Source organism: Zootoca vivipara, chromosome 11 (genome assembly GCF_963506605.1).
Source record: "Zootoca vivipara chromosome 11, rZooViv1.1, whole genome shotgun sequence".
Classification (NCBI taxonomy): domain Eukaryota; kingdom Metazoa; phylum Chordata; class Lepidosauria; order Squamata; family Lacertidae; genus Zootoca; species Zootoca vivipara.
This window is the reverse complement of record NC_083286.1, coordinates 53,210,619-53,223,654: the sequence shown is the minus strand read 5'-3', so window position 1 is coordinate 53,223,654 and position 13,036 is coordinate 53,210,619. Positions and strand designations below refer to the sequence as shown.

The window sequence follows — 13,036 nt, the reverse complement described above, 5'->3', positions numbered from 1 at the left end:
TTGGAGCTTCCGACCCGCGTCTGTCCTTCTTAAAAGGCAACGCATTTTGGGGTACATTTTTCATAACAAAAGTAAAGCTTTGGGTTGACCATTTTAGACCAAACGCTCTGATTTTACTAGTTAAACTTGCTAATTCAGCTTATTCCATCAGTTTCAACTGCCAATTGTGCCTTTTTCATTTTATGCACTTTTAAATACACTTTCCATAAAATAATGAAATTAGAAGCGTTCCCTATTTCCAGCCATTTCACCTCCAGACTCGCCAGCAGCTGCATCCAAAATGCCAAAGCGCTTCCTTTTCTTCCTCTGCAGCGGCTCCTCCTCCTCCTGCCCCTGAATGGACTCAACCCCGGAACCTATTGCCTTTCCTATTATGCTCACTTCCTGAGCATGCGGAATAGCCACCCACCCCGCAGGAGAAGGGCGCCTCTGAGCTTGCAAAGAGTTCATTCCTCCGCTTCCGGCTTGCAAGGTTCGTTTTGGATCGGGAGAGGTCCGAATGAGCAAAACTGATGTTCAAGCACGGAGGCTTGCTAGAGCCCCTAAAAACCCTCCTCTTTAAACAAAATCATCTCTTTTTTTCTTTTCTCCCTTCCCCCCCCCTCCCTTGTAGCCGGGCTCCAAACGTCCCATGGAACTGTAAACGAGGGGCTTTTACGCTCAGGAGCAAAATCAGGTGGCGAACTCCAGCTCCCATGAGCCCCAGCAATGACTAGGGATGATTGGAATTGTAGTCCAACGCTATTGGGGGGGGGTGTTCCCAGGTCGATGAATGCCGCCTGCAGATTGGCTGAGGTTCTATGCATGCGAGGAAAGGGTTAAAATGCATGCCACTGTTTTAATAAGTAGGGGGTTACCGCTTTTTAATGCTCCGTCTTAGAACAAAAAAAACCCCCAGCATTCTCTGCAAAAGGAAAGCTTGACACGGAACAGCCTGGTTCTAGCATTGATCAACGCTGGTTTTCTTCCTGCAGCGAGAGTTTCATGTCGAGTAGCGTTTGGAAGCAATGCAGTCTGCTATCCCCCCTTTGCAACCTGAAGTGGTACAGGCCATTCTACTTGGGGAGAGGCGCTTTTCTTGCAGAATGTTTGATTTTGTTGGCTGGCTGTGTTTCTGTGCTGTTCATTCAAATGGATCCCAAAGCGGCTTGCAGATAATAAATAGCAATAACCATAACAAAACATAATAGAACACCACAAATCCAGCACAAATCGTGTAAAGTAATTAACAAACCATTAATAAAACCATTGCAATCTATAAAACTCTGTAAACTATAAAAAGCTGCCGCCTTCATTGAATTAACAAAGCAGCAACTAAAAAAATAAAACAAAACTGAATTTTCTGCACTTAGACAGAAAGAACCCGATGCAGAAATATAGGATGGGGGACACCTGGCTTACTAGCAGTACATGTGAAAAGGGTCCAGGGGTCTTGGTGGACCACAAGCTTAACAGTGAGTCAACAGTGTGATGCGGCAGCAAAAAAAAAGCTAATGCTATTCTAGGCTGCATCAACAGAAGTATAGTGTCCAGATCTAGGGAAGTAATAGTCCCACTCTATTCTGCCTTAGTTAGACCACTCATGAAATACTGTGTCCAGTTCTGGGCACCACAATTTAAGGAGGGCATTGACAAGCTGGAATGTGTGCAGAGAGGAGGGTGACTGAGATGATCAAGGGTCTGGAAACCAAGCCTGATGAGGAACGGTTGAAGGAGCTGGGTATGTTTAGCCTGGAGAAGAGGAGACTGAGAGGAGATCATAGAATCATAGAATCATAGAGTTGGAAGAGACCACAAGGGCCATCCAGTCCAACTCCCTGCCAAGCAGGAAACACCATCAAAGCATTCCTGACAGATGGCTGTCAAGCCTCTGCTTAAAGACCTCCAAAGAAGAAGACTCCACCACACTCCTTGGCAGCAAATTCCACTGCCGAACAGCTCTTACTGTCAGGAAGTTCTTCCTAATGTTTAGGTGGAATTTTCTTTCTTGTAGTTTGAATCCGTTGCTCCGTGTCCGCTTCTCTGGAGCAGCAGAAAACAACCTTTCTCCCTCTATATGACATCCTTTTATATACAGTGGAACCTCCGTTTATGAACACCTCGGTTTATGAATTTTCGGTTTATGAACGCCACGGACCCATCTGGAACGGATTAATTCATTTTCCATTACTTTCAATGGGAAAGTTCGCTTCAGTTTATGAACGCCTCAGTTTATGAACAGACTTCCGGAACCAATTACACCCATGCTTCAGTTTATGAACATTTCAGTTTAAGTACTCCGCGGACCCGTCTGGAACGGATTAATCCACTTTCCATTACTTTCAATGGGAAAGTTCGCTTCAGTTTATGAACGCTTCAGTTTAAGTACTCCGCGGACTGTCTGGAACAGATTAATCCACTTTCCATTACTTTCAATGGGAAAGTTCGCTTCAGTTTATGAACGCTTCAGTTTATGAACAGACTTCCGGAACCAATTGTGTTCATAAACCGAGGTACCACTGTATTTGAACATGGCTATCATATCACCCCTTAACCTTCTCTTCTCCAGGCTAAACATACCCAGCTCCCTAAGCCGTTCCTCATAAGGCATTGTTTCCAGGCCTTTGACCATTTGGGTTGCCCTCTTCTGGACACGTTCCAGCTTATCAGTATCCTTCTTGAACTGCGGTGCCCAGAACTGGACACAGTACTCCAGGTGAGGTCTGACCAGAGCAGAATACAGTGGTACTATTACTTCCCTTGATCTAGATGCTATACTCCTATTGATGCAGCCCAGAATTGCATTGGCTTTTTTAGCTGCTGCATCACACTGCTGACTCATGTCAAGTTTGTGGTCTACCAAGACTCCTAGATCCTTTTCACATGTACTGCTCTCAAGCCAGGTGTCTCCCATCCTGTATTTGTGACTTTCATTTTTTTTGCCCAAGTGTAGTACTTTACATTTCTCCTTGTTAAAATTCATCTTGTTTGCTTTGGCCCAGTTGTCTAATCTGTTAAGGTCATTCTGAAGTGTGATCCTGTCCTCTGGGGTGTTAGCCACCCCTCCCAATTTGGTGTCATCTGCAAACTTGCTCAGGATGCCCTCAAGCCCATCATCCAAGTGGATATGATCGCCATCTTCAAATATCTTAAGGGCTGTCACACGGAGGAGGGAGCATGCTTGCTTTATTCTGCTCTGGAGGGTAGGACTCGAACCCATGGCTTCGAGTTGCAAGAAAGGAGATTCCGACTGAACATCAGGAAGAATTTTTTGACAGTAAGAGCTGTTTGACAGTGGAACAGACTCCCACAAGAGGTGGTGGACTCTCCTTCTTTGGTGGTTTTTAAAGAGAGGTGGGGTGGCTATCTGTCATGGATGCTTTAGCTGAGATTCCTACATTGCAGGGGGTTGGACTAGATGACCCTTGGGGTCCCTTCAAACTCCTCTATGATTCTATGATAGGAGTAAACCTGAGCTCCATGGAATTTGGGAACCAAGGAAGACCCCTGCTGGATCAGATCAGACCAAAAGCAGAAGTTTGTTCTTAAGATGCCTACCGGTATTGGCAACCCACAAGCAAGACCTGAGCACAGCTGGTGTTCAGAACCAAATTCCTTTAACGTAGCCATTATGGCTAGTAGCCACTGAAGGCCTTATCCTCCATGACTTTGTCTAATCCTCTTTGAAAGCCATCCAACTTGACAGCCGTCAGTTATCATTACCTCTTTGGGGGGCCTACCGGTACTTCTTTTGTCTGCCTTAAATCTTGCAACATTCAGCTTCATTGGGTATTCAATAATTCTATTGTTTAGGCCTTTATGACTTACTAAGTGTGCTTCGGATTGCAGCCTTAGCCTTGCCAGTACATTTTGGTGTCACGTAGCTTTTCTCTTGATAATAGTTTGTGCACGGGGGCCAGAAAACCTAAAAGTAAATCCCATTTGTCACGGTCTCCTCTAGGGTACTGCGCTGATTTGGAGCAAAATGGCGATGGATGTTACTTTCCTGGGGACCGGGGCTGCATACCCGTCTCCAACGAGAGGAGCCTCGGCTACGGTGGTCCGTTTTGAAGGAGAAAGCTGGTTGTTCGATTGTGGCGAGGGGACGCAAACCCAGTTCATGAAAAGTCATCTGAAAGCAGGTCAGCGCACTCCATTGTCTTATTTTGTTTTCCAGATCTAAATCATTCCCACTTAGCTCCTGAACGGGACTCATAGTTGTGAGGAGCTGCAGTTCCTGAACACAAGCACAGTGACACTGCAGTGGAATTGTTGTTATTTTAATTTCTTTTTTTTAAAAGCTCGCTTTAGAGTTGTGGTTTTTTTAAGTGCCATTTTTGCGGTTTCCCCACTCTTTTGGGCCGTTTTTTGTGCCCTTTTGCAGTATAAATCGATTTATTTAATTATTTCAAGGCGCTGCAGATAGATGTGGTTGTCCTCGAACGGGAGACGCCTGTAGCAAGTTGCATCCTCAGAACTGTAGTTTGTTAAGGGTGCTGGGGATCTTAACGCTGTTGGCGGGGGTTAAACTACAATTCCCAGGAGTCTTTTGGGGGAAGTCATTTGCTTTAAAAGTATGGCGTGTAGACCTTGACTCTTATAGCAACCCTGTAATAGATGCCAGAGTGAGAGAGCAGTGACTCTCACCACTCAATTGACTTGGGTATTATTATTATTATTAGTTTTATTTATACTTTACAGGTTTATACATTTCATTAATCTTACAATCATTTTAACATTTCAAAACTTGACTTCCTTCCCTCCTCTTTCTGCAGTTCGTTAAAGGTATTTTTACCATGCCAATGTTTTAGTCTGTATGGAATTCATCTGTAAATATTCAATAAACCATTTCCATTCTTTTATAAAAAGTTTGTTATCTTGATTTCTTATTCTTCTGGTAAGTTTCGCGATTTCTGCATATTCCCTAAGTTTTTGTATCCATTCTTCCTTTGCTGGGACTTCTGCTTCTTTCCATTTTGGGCACCCCTTGCGCCTATGGATAAGATGGCCCTGATTTCTATACAATTTAGGTAGTTCTGTCCCTCTAATCCCCAAATTCATTGTATTTAGTACTTCTCTGGTGTGAACTTCTGTTTTCTCCATGTGCTGTTTTCAACGTTTGCCTCCTGAATTCTCTCATCTCAAATCCATTGTTGTTGTTTTTTAGGTAGGATTGCCAAGATCTTTATAACACACCTCCACGGGGATCACGTCTTTGGCCTCCCTGGGCTTCTTTGTACGATCAGCCTCCAGAGTAGCCCTGCCACAAACAAGCTGCCGGTTGAGATTTATGGACCTCTCGGGCTGAGGAGCTTCCTCTGCCGAACTTTGGAGCTTTCCCACTCGCAGCTCGCCTTCCCTTGGGTCGTTCACGAACTTGTGCCTACGCCAGACCAGTGCCCTGCAGAGGAACGGAAGGAGCTGTCTTTTGTGGACAGAGACAAGGTCTCGTCTGAAGAGGCACCAGGAAAAACCCTTCACCTGGACCCTGTAGAAGACTCGTACACCTTGGTGGACAACTCTCAGTTTGTGGTGAAGGCGTTTAGGCTGTTTCACCGCATTCCTTCCTTCGGATTTCTCGTGGAAGAGAAGCCACGGCCTGGCAAACTCAACGCCCAGAAGCTGAAGGAACTAGGTAATAATGGGCCTGCCTCTTTCGACCCTTAGGAAAACTGTCCTGTAGCAGGTGTTTCGAAGTGGGTTGTCCCTTAAAACAGGGACAACCAACAGGTACCCTCTAGAGGTCGTGGACAGCAATTCCAAGCAGCCCCTTCCAGCATGGCCAATGATCATGGATGATGGGAATCTACACCTCTGAAGGGCACCCAGTGGTTACCTCTAGTCTTTTTGTGTGCATGTGAGACCTGCAACAGAAAGTTGCAGCATGGAGGTTTCCTGTTCAGGGTGCCAGCCAGCCAAGCCCTTTCCTCAGGGTACTCCATTCCATTGCCCCTCCCCTCCCCTGCCCAGCAAAGAGTGTTCTGTACCCACTTGAGCATGCTCAGTCCTCATTAGAATGTTTTTTTTGGGGGGGTAAGATTTTTACATCGGCAAACTTTGCAATTTCCCTGGTTGTGCCCTTTTGTGTGTGGATGGTCCTGTTTTGGCTACATAAGGACTGATACTTGAAGAATGACTTTGCTGTTAGCATATAGGGTGCTCTTGGTCATGTTGATCCGATGGTCCAATCAACATTAGCACACACCATGCCAAATCCTGGTTCATTGGATCCCAGTCAAAGATCGATTTTACCCCCAGCAGGCTGGGACAAAGCAGCTTGTTTGTATGGCCCAGCTGGGGCGCTGGAGTGCTACCAATCCCCAGCTGAGACATCCCTGGTGCTCCCCGCCCCCCACTCAGGGACAATGGGGAGAGCATCAAGGGATCTTTGGTGTGGCTCTGCTGGGGGTGGGGAAGCCTCCCCAAACCTGTGGCTCCCCCCGCTTGCATGGGGGCCAGTGCCGGGCTGGGGGCTCCTTTAATTGCTCTGCCGAGGGTAGCGGCAACTACACACTGTTCCTGGGCGCTACAGTTATACCTCGGTTTAAGTACGCCTTGGTTTGAGTACTTTCAGTTTAAGTACTCTGCGGACCCTTCTGGAACAGATTAATCCACTTTCCATTACTTTCAATGGGAAAGTTCACTTCAGGTTAAGTACGCTTCAGGTTAAGTACTCTGCGGACCCTTCTGGAACGGATTAATCCACTTTCCATTACTTTCAATGGGAAAGTTTGCTTCAGGTTAAGTACGCTTCAGGTTAAGTACAGACTTCTAGAACCAATTGTGTACTTAAACCGAGGTACCACTGTATATCGATATATGGCTGTACCTTGGTTTTCAAACTTCATCCGTCCCAGAAGCCCGTTCCAAAGCCAAAGCGTTCCAAAACCAAGGCACGCTTTTCCATAGAAAGTAATGCAAAATGGATTAATCCGTTCCAGACTTTTAAAAACAACCCCTAAAACAGCAATTTAACATGAAATTTACTATCTAACGAGACCATTGAGCTATAAAATGAAAGCAATACCGTAAATAACGTACCGCAGCCACACAGTCAATCAAACAGTAGCTGAACTGAGTTCCACACAGTCACAAAAACAAAACAAAAAAAGAGCCGCAAAAACAAAAACGCAAGATAAATAGCAAAAACAGACAGACCTCAGTGTAACACTCAAAACGGAAGCGTAACACTTAAAACGGAGCACGTTTGGCTTCTGAAAAGAGTTTGCAAACCGGAACATGTACTTCCAGGTTTGCAGTGTTTGGGTTCCAAGTTGTTTGAGTACCAAGGCGTTTGAGAACCAAGGTACCACTGTATCAGCCAGGCCTACTTGTAAACAATGGTCGTACTTAGCATTTACTTCAGGCGGAGTATCTCAACAGTTCCACAATGCCCCTGAATTGTAGGTCGGTATTGTGCTGCTGGCAGAGGTAGCTGTGAGAGGTTTGAGCAGAGGGCTTCCTGGTGCGCAGCGCCACCTCTTAGCCACTGCTGTACACTTGATGGAGTCAAATTCCCACAGCGCCTCTGCTGATCGTCGTGAGCGCTGACGTCACACCGCAGCTCCTGAGTGTGACTAATAACTTTATGAGCAGGGGAAATGGCTTGCTTTTACCCATAAAAGAGAGTGCTGTGGCACCTTAGGGAACAATTAATTTAGCGCAGTGCCTGTGTGTGTATCTTCAAAGCCATCGACCTGCTCCGTGTAATCGCCATTGGTTTCATGTGGGATGTGCTTTTGAGGCCAATCTTTGACATACCCTGCACTCTTTTCCTTCCCTTTGCTGCTATAGACTAATGCACATCTTTTCCTCCTTTAGAGACACAGGTAATGTTGGTTAATGATTCTGATCAAATCTGAAAACCTTAGTGCAGAAATCTATCGAGGGTAAGAGCAGAGCTTCTTCCACCACCACCCCAAAAGCATTTCAAAGTACAGTGGTACCTTGGGTTACAGATGCTTCAGGTTACAGACGCTTCAGGTTACAGACTCTGCTAACCAAGAAATAGTACCTCGGGTTAAGAACTTTGCTTCAGGATGAGAACAGAAATCGCGCAGCAGCGGGATGCCCCATTAGCTAAAGTGGTACCTCAGGTTAAGAACAGCCCTCCAGAGCAAATTAAGTTCTTAACCAGAGGTACCACTGTAGAGCATCCTTCATGTAACAGGGAAGGAAAAATCAATGTTGTATAAGATCAGGCATCCCCAAACTTCAGCCCTCCAGATGTTTTGGACTACAATTCCCATCGTCCCCAACCACTGGTTCTGTTAGCTAAGGATCATGGGAGTTGTAGGCCAAAACATCTGGAGGGCCGCAGTTTGGGGGTGCCTGTATAAGATTGTAGCTCTACCCTTTTTATTTTTCAACCAAGACTAACTGAGAGCCATCTTTAATGCAGGGGGTTATAGTATTACACTGGCCTTGGTTGAAGCATTGCAAATATCATATTGCAAGTATTAAAATATATCTTCTGATTCTATAGGGCAAAAAGTCATGTGGCAATGAATGCAGCAAGAAAGGGTTGAAAAGGAATCTGAATAGGGTGGAACTTGTTAGGCAACAGGAGCAATTCAGTACCTAAAAATGGAAATCCTGCACGCACTTTATTCTAAACTCAGTATTTCCCATGCATAAAATGTTAAATCATACAGACTTGGAAGAGACCCTGAGGATCATCTAGTCCAACCCCCTGCAATGCAGCTGCCCCTCAAGGGAATTGAACCTGCAACTTTTGGAGTTATCAGCACCACACTCTGAGCTGTCCAGCTAAATGTTCTTTAGCAGTGGTCACTGATGCAGGGAAGGAATGGTTATGGATCTGGGAGAGATCATTGGATTGGTACCACCAGAGGAAAAAGTATGCTGTAGAAAATGCCTGCATATTTTGCAAATGTGCATTCATAAGGACTAGAAGCTTGATGGCATGGATACGTGAATTTTTTTGGTTGCTCAAAAGTGTGTTTAAAATTTTGTTGTAAGCCAAGCTTGAAAAATAGCTTTGGACCTGTGCTTTAATTTCTAGGAGTTCCACCAGGCCCTATATACGGCAGACTGAAAGACGGGGCTACAGTTGTCCTGGAAAACGGTACAACCATCTTTCCTTCAGATGTCATGGAAGACCCGCTTCCTGGGAGAAAAGTTTGCATTTTAGGAGACTGCTCTGGCATTGTAGGAGACGGAGCAGCAGCCCTTTGTTATGGAGCCGATCTCTTGGTTCACGAAGCCACGCTGGACGATGCCCAGGCAGACAAGGCGAAGGAGCACGGTCACAGCACCCCACAGGTGGCAGCGGAGTTTGCAAAGCTGTGCAAAGTGAAGAAACTGGTTCTATCTCACTTCAGTCAGAGATACAAGCCCGCCGGTCAGACTGGTGAAGGAGATGTGGATGTCATGGAGCTGAAGAGGCAAGCCGAGCGGGTGCTGGATGGCCAAGAAGTGGTGTTAGCCGAGGATTTTATGACCATTGATATTCCAATGAAAAAAGTAACAATAGCACCGCCAAATTAATTTGCTGTTAGGCTGAACCTATAGCTATAGTTTACTTCCAAATTAGTTTCTTAATGCCCAGTTGGAGGGGGTTGCGGACCTGATCCATAGGACTTACTTATGGGCACTTTTCCTACTTGAAAGACCTCATCCTTGCTTTCCTTTTGACCAGTATATTAATTAAATCATTAGAAGACTGGGCTAGCAAGCTTACTTTCTGCTGAAGGCATAATGAGCTAGCTTACCCTTTGATCTCAGGCAAACCGTTACAAATTTCTGTTTCCTAAACTAAGCATTCTTAAGAGTCGTCGTGCATATCTGTTGAAAATAGGTTTGGAGTGAAGTGCAATCTGGGATGGAATTATAATGGGGGAAAGGTGGGTAGACCCTAGTGCCTGCAGGTGATATCAGACTCCATGATCCATCTGCTATAACACAGACCTGTGCAATGTGGCAAAATCATAAAACAGGGATTGGAAATATGTGCAGTCGGAGAACTCAAGTGCACGATCTCATCCACAGACAGCACATCAACTCACAAAACCATGGTTCATTTATTTCATAAAATTTATATTGCACTCGATTGTCAGATACTTCAAAGTGGTTTACAAAAGGAACGCTGAAATCCTCAGTCAAAACGGTTAAGAACAACTATTTTTACAATTCGAAACAATATATAATTGGTGATAAACTAAAAACAGGTTAAACACACACACCAACATGATAGATATCTACTTAGGCTTGTTTAAACAAATATTTTTTAGCAGGTGGCAGAAAGAGTACCGTGAAGGTGCCTGCCTCATGTCAATAGGCAAGGAGTTCCAAAGTGCAGTACCACCATAATCAAATATCAATTTCTTACAAATGCAGTTTATTTGGCACCTGTAATAGTACCACAAGAACTGGTGTTCCAATTACTGTTTTGTTTTGCGTAGAAAGAAATGCAGCAGAAGGCAACTCTGTGTTGGATGACCAAGCGTTGGGGCTTCGCTTTAACTGCGGCAATGTAACCCCCGTGCTGCTTCAGCAGAAGCCGCTGCATAGAAGTGAGATGCACGAGGGATTGCGAAATGTGGTTCATCTCCTCTGCAGCTTCTAAAATGTCACGAAACTGGATATCTTTTACTTCCCTTTTTGTTTTTTTGGATCCAAGTGCATCCAGAGTTTAAAAATACTTCTGCCTCCCCTGAGATCCCATCCGAGCTCAGATGACCTTGATCTAATTTTAAACTTGGCACGCACATTAGGTATGAAGGCTGAATCTTTCCCATGTTCAAACAAAGAGGGAGTGGCTTGGGCCAAAGATCCCAACTGCTGCGCACATTCTCCCCTTTAAATAGCATAGCCTGGCTCGGTTTCCCCAGGGTTTCCTCCTTGTTCAGTGTCCCAAGCCAAGTCAAATTTCCTGCAACTAATCAATATGAGTTCAACACTTTCTCCCCGCAAGCAGGTCCCTGATCCAGTTTGCAATTATTGCATCTCATTGCAGCCATGTGTCAAGAATGCTTTGATGGTGTTTCCTGCTTGGCAGGGGGTTGGACTGGATGGCCCTTGGAGTCTCTTCCAACTCTGTGATTCTATGAAATGCTAGGTGGTTTTATGATTGGCGGGGACGGGATTCTGAACTGTGGAAATTCTTGGACTCTGGCAACCAGCAAGCAAGCACAGCTTTGTACAATTGGATTATCTTGGCTTGTTCACCCAAGCTGAAGTTGGGCTGGAGCAGGGGCTGGTAAGGACCTTACATCCCATCCAAAAAGTGAGGAGGGGGACGTCTTTTGGTGGTTCCCAGGCTCAGATCCCTTGCTTTATAGAAACAGACTTGCATGAAGGGGTCCTTAGGATCATCTAGTTGTTATAAAATCATATTGGGGGGGGGGGTTGCAGGACACCATTATTAATGAACAGAGAGGGGTGACAGAATTTGACAGCTGCAATACCCAGAATCCTGTTCAATGCCATCTTCCCTGTCTCCCCACCCCTCCCGCTAGGACGCGACCCTGCCTGAAGGAAGGCTTAAGGATCTGCATATGCACAACAGTTAGCATAAACTCACACATTTCCCCTCTCCACCTCCCCTCCGCCCAGAACAAAACAGTGTTCCAGAAGAAGGGGGGGGAACCGCCCAAATCCAAAGTGACACTTTTCTACTCAAGTTAATAATACAGCCTATTATATGTTCTCTTACCATGAAATCTCTATCCGCTGCCTCTGTATTAGAATTGCTGTTTTATATCTTAGAACTGTATATGTCAGGACTGCTACCTTTTAATTAGAAATCCCTGTATTAGGTATGTTTTCCAGGTATATTTTCTGTATGAACCCTGTATGATCCCAACCCACCTGAACCTTGCCCTACTAACACCCTATACCCATTCAAGGACACACGGACAATAGAGGGATTAGCTGGAACAACTTTATTCAAATAAATTGCCATCCTCAACGTAGCCCACCCTTCCATGGCCTGGAGGAAAACACCTGCCGGGCGGACTTCCACCCCACGGAAATCGCCAGGAACTGCCCCACCTCTGCACCCATCTCGACTGATTGCCCTTCCTGCCAAACAACAGGGAGCACCATCAGCGACAGGAGAAGAGCGATTGACATCCCGCCATCTGAAAGGAAAAGTCATCTCCACACCCAGCTAATCCGATCCCCCACCCGTCGCCCTTGTCTCCCCCTCCCTCCCAGTCCAGAGATTTCCATGCAGGGACAGGAGGGCATAAAAAGGGGCTTCACCATTTCCTGGGGTTCCTTCCTTCTTTCCAGAGGCAGGGACCCTACAGCTGTAGCTTTGCATTCTGCAATAAAGGGATCAGTTTGTTTTTCCTGACAGCATCCTGTGGTCTCTGTCATTTTCCTGGCGGAGCTGAACTTAGTGCAAATTTTGGAGCTTCCGACCCGCGTCTGTCCTTCTTAAAAGGCAACGCATTTTGGGGTACATTTTTCATAACATAGTCCAGCCCCCTGCAATGCACGAATCTCAACTAGGTCACCTATGATTTATGGCCATTCAACCTCTGCTTGAAAATGTGTGTGTGCCCTAAACCCAGCGCTGCTAGCAGATGAAGACTGGTGGCTGTCGCCTGGTAGCAAGCAGCAATCCAGTACCCCGTGCACGCTGCAAAAATAATAATAATAATAATAATGGTTTGGTGGGTGTGGTTTTTTTTGAGCAAAATCTTTCGGCGGTATTTCCGGGAAGGAATCGACCCCTCCTCGCCAGCCAGCAATTTCGGGGCAAAGAAAGTTTAAAAACAAAACAAAACCGCCCGCCCGTTCTGTTCGCATGCTGACGACGCTCCTGAAAACCAAAAACCCAACTCCCCTTTTCCTCTCCTAGTTCCTGCGCGCCCGCCCGCATTCTTCTCCAAGGAGGAAAAAACACACCTAAAGCTAGGGCGCCGTCGCCTGGCTTGCCCTCGACTGCGCATGCGCGCTGTATGCACGCTTGCGGGAGGTGGTGAAGGAGCCGTAGCAGAGGGTGGCGGCGGCGGCGCGACAGAGAGAAGCAGCAGCAAGTGCGGGAAGGCGGGGTGCGGGGGGGGGGGAGGAGGGAAGAAGGGAA

At 46.0% G+C, this 13,036-nt stretch overlaps 1 protein-coding gene across 1 annotated transcript; it reads left to right on the top strand.

Annotated features, from left to right (window-relative positions):
• Window positions 1-384: 384 nt before the first annotated feature.
• ELAC1 (elaC ribonuclease Z 1) lies at window positions 385-12,405 on the top strand. Its single transcript, XM_035100992.2, has 4 exons — window positions 385-472; window positions 3,941-4,121; window positions 5,147-5,614; window positions 9,005-12,405. Exons 2-4 carry the CDS (start codon window positions 3,965-3,967, stop codon window positions 9,487-9,489), a joined length of 1,110 nt encoding a protein of 369 aa, XP_034956883.1. The 5' UTR covers window positions 385-472; window positions 3,941-3,964; the 3' UTR covers window positions 9,490-12,405.
• The last annotated feature ends 631 nt before the right edge of the window (window positions 12,406-13,036 follow it).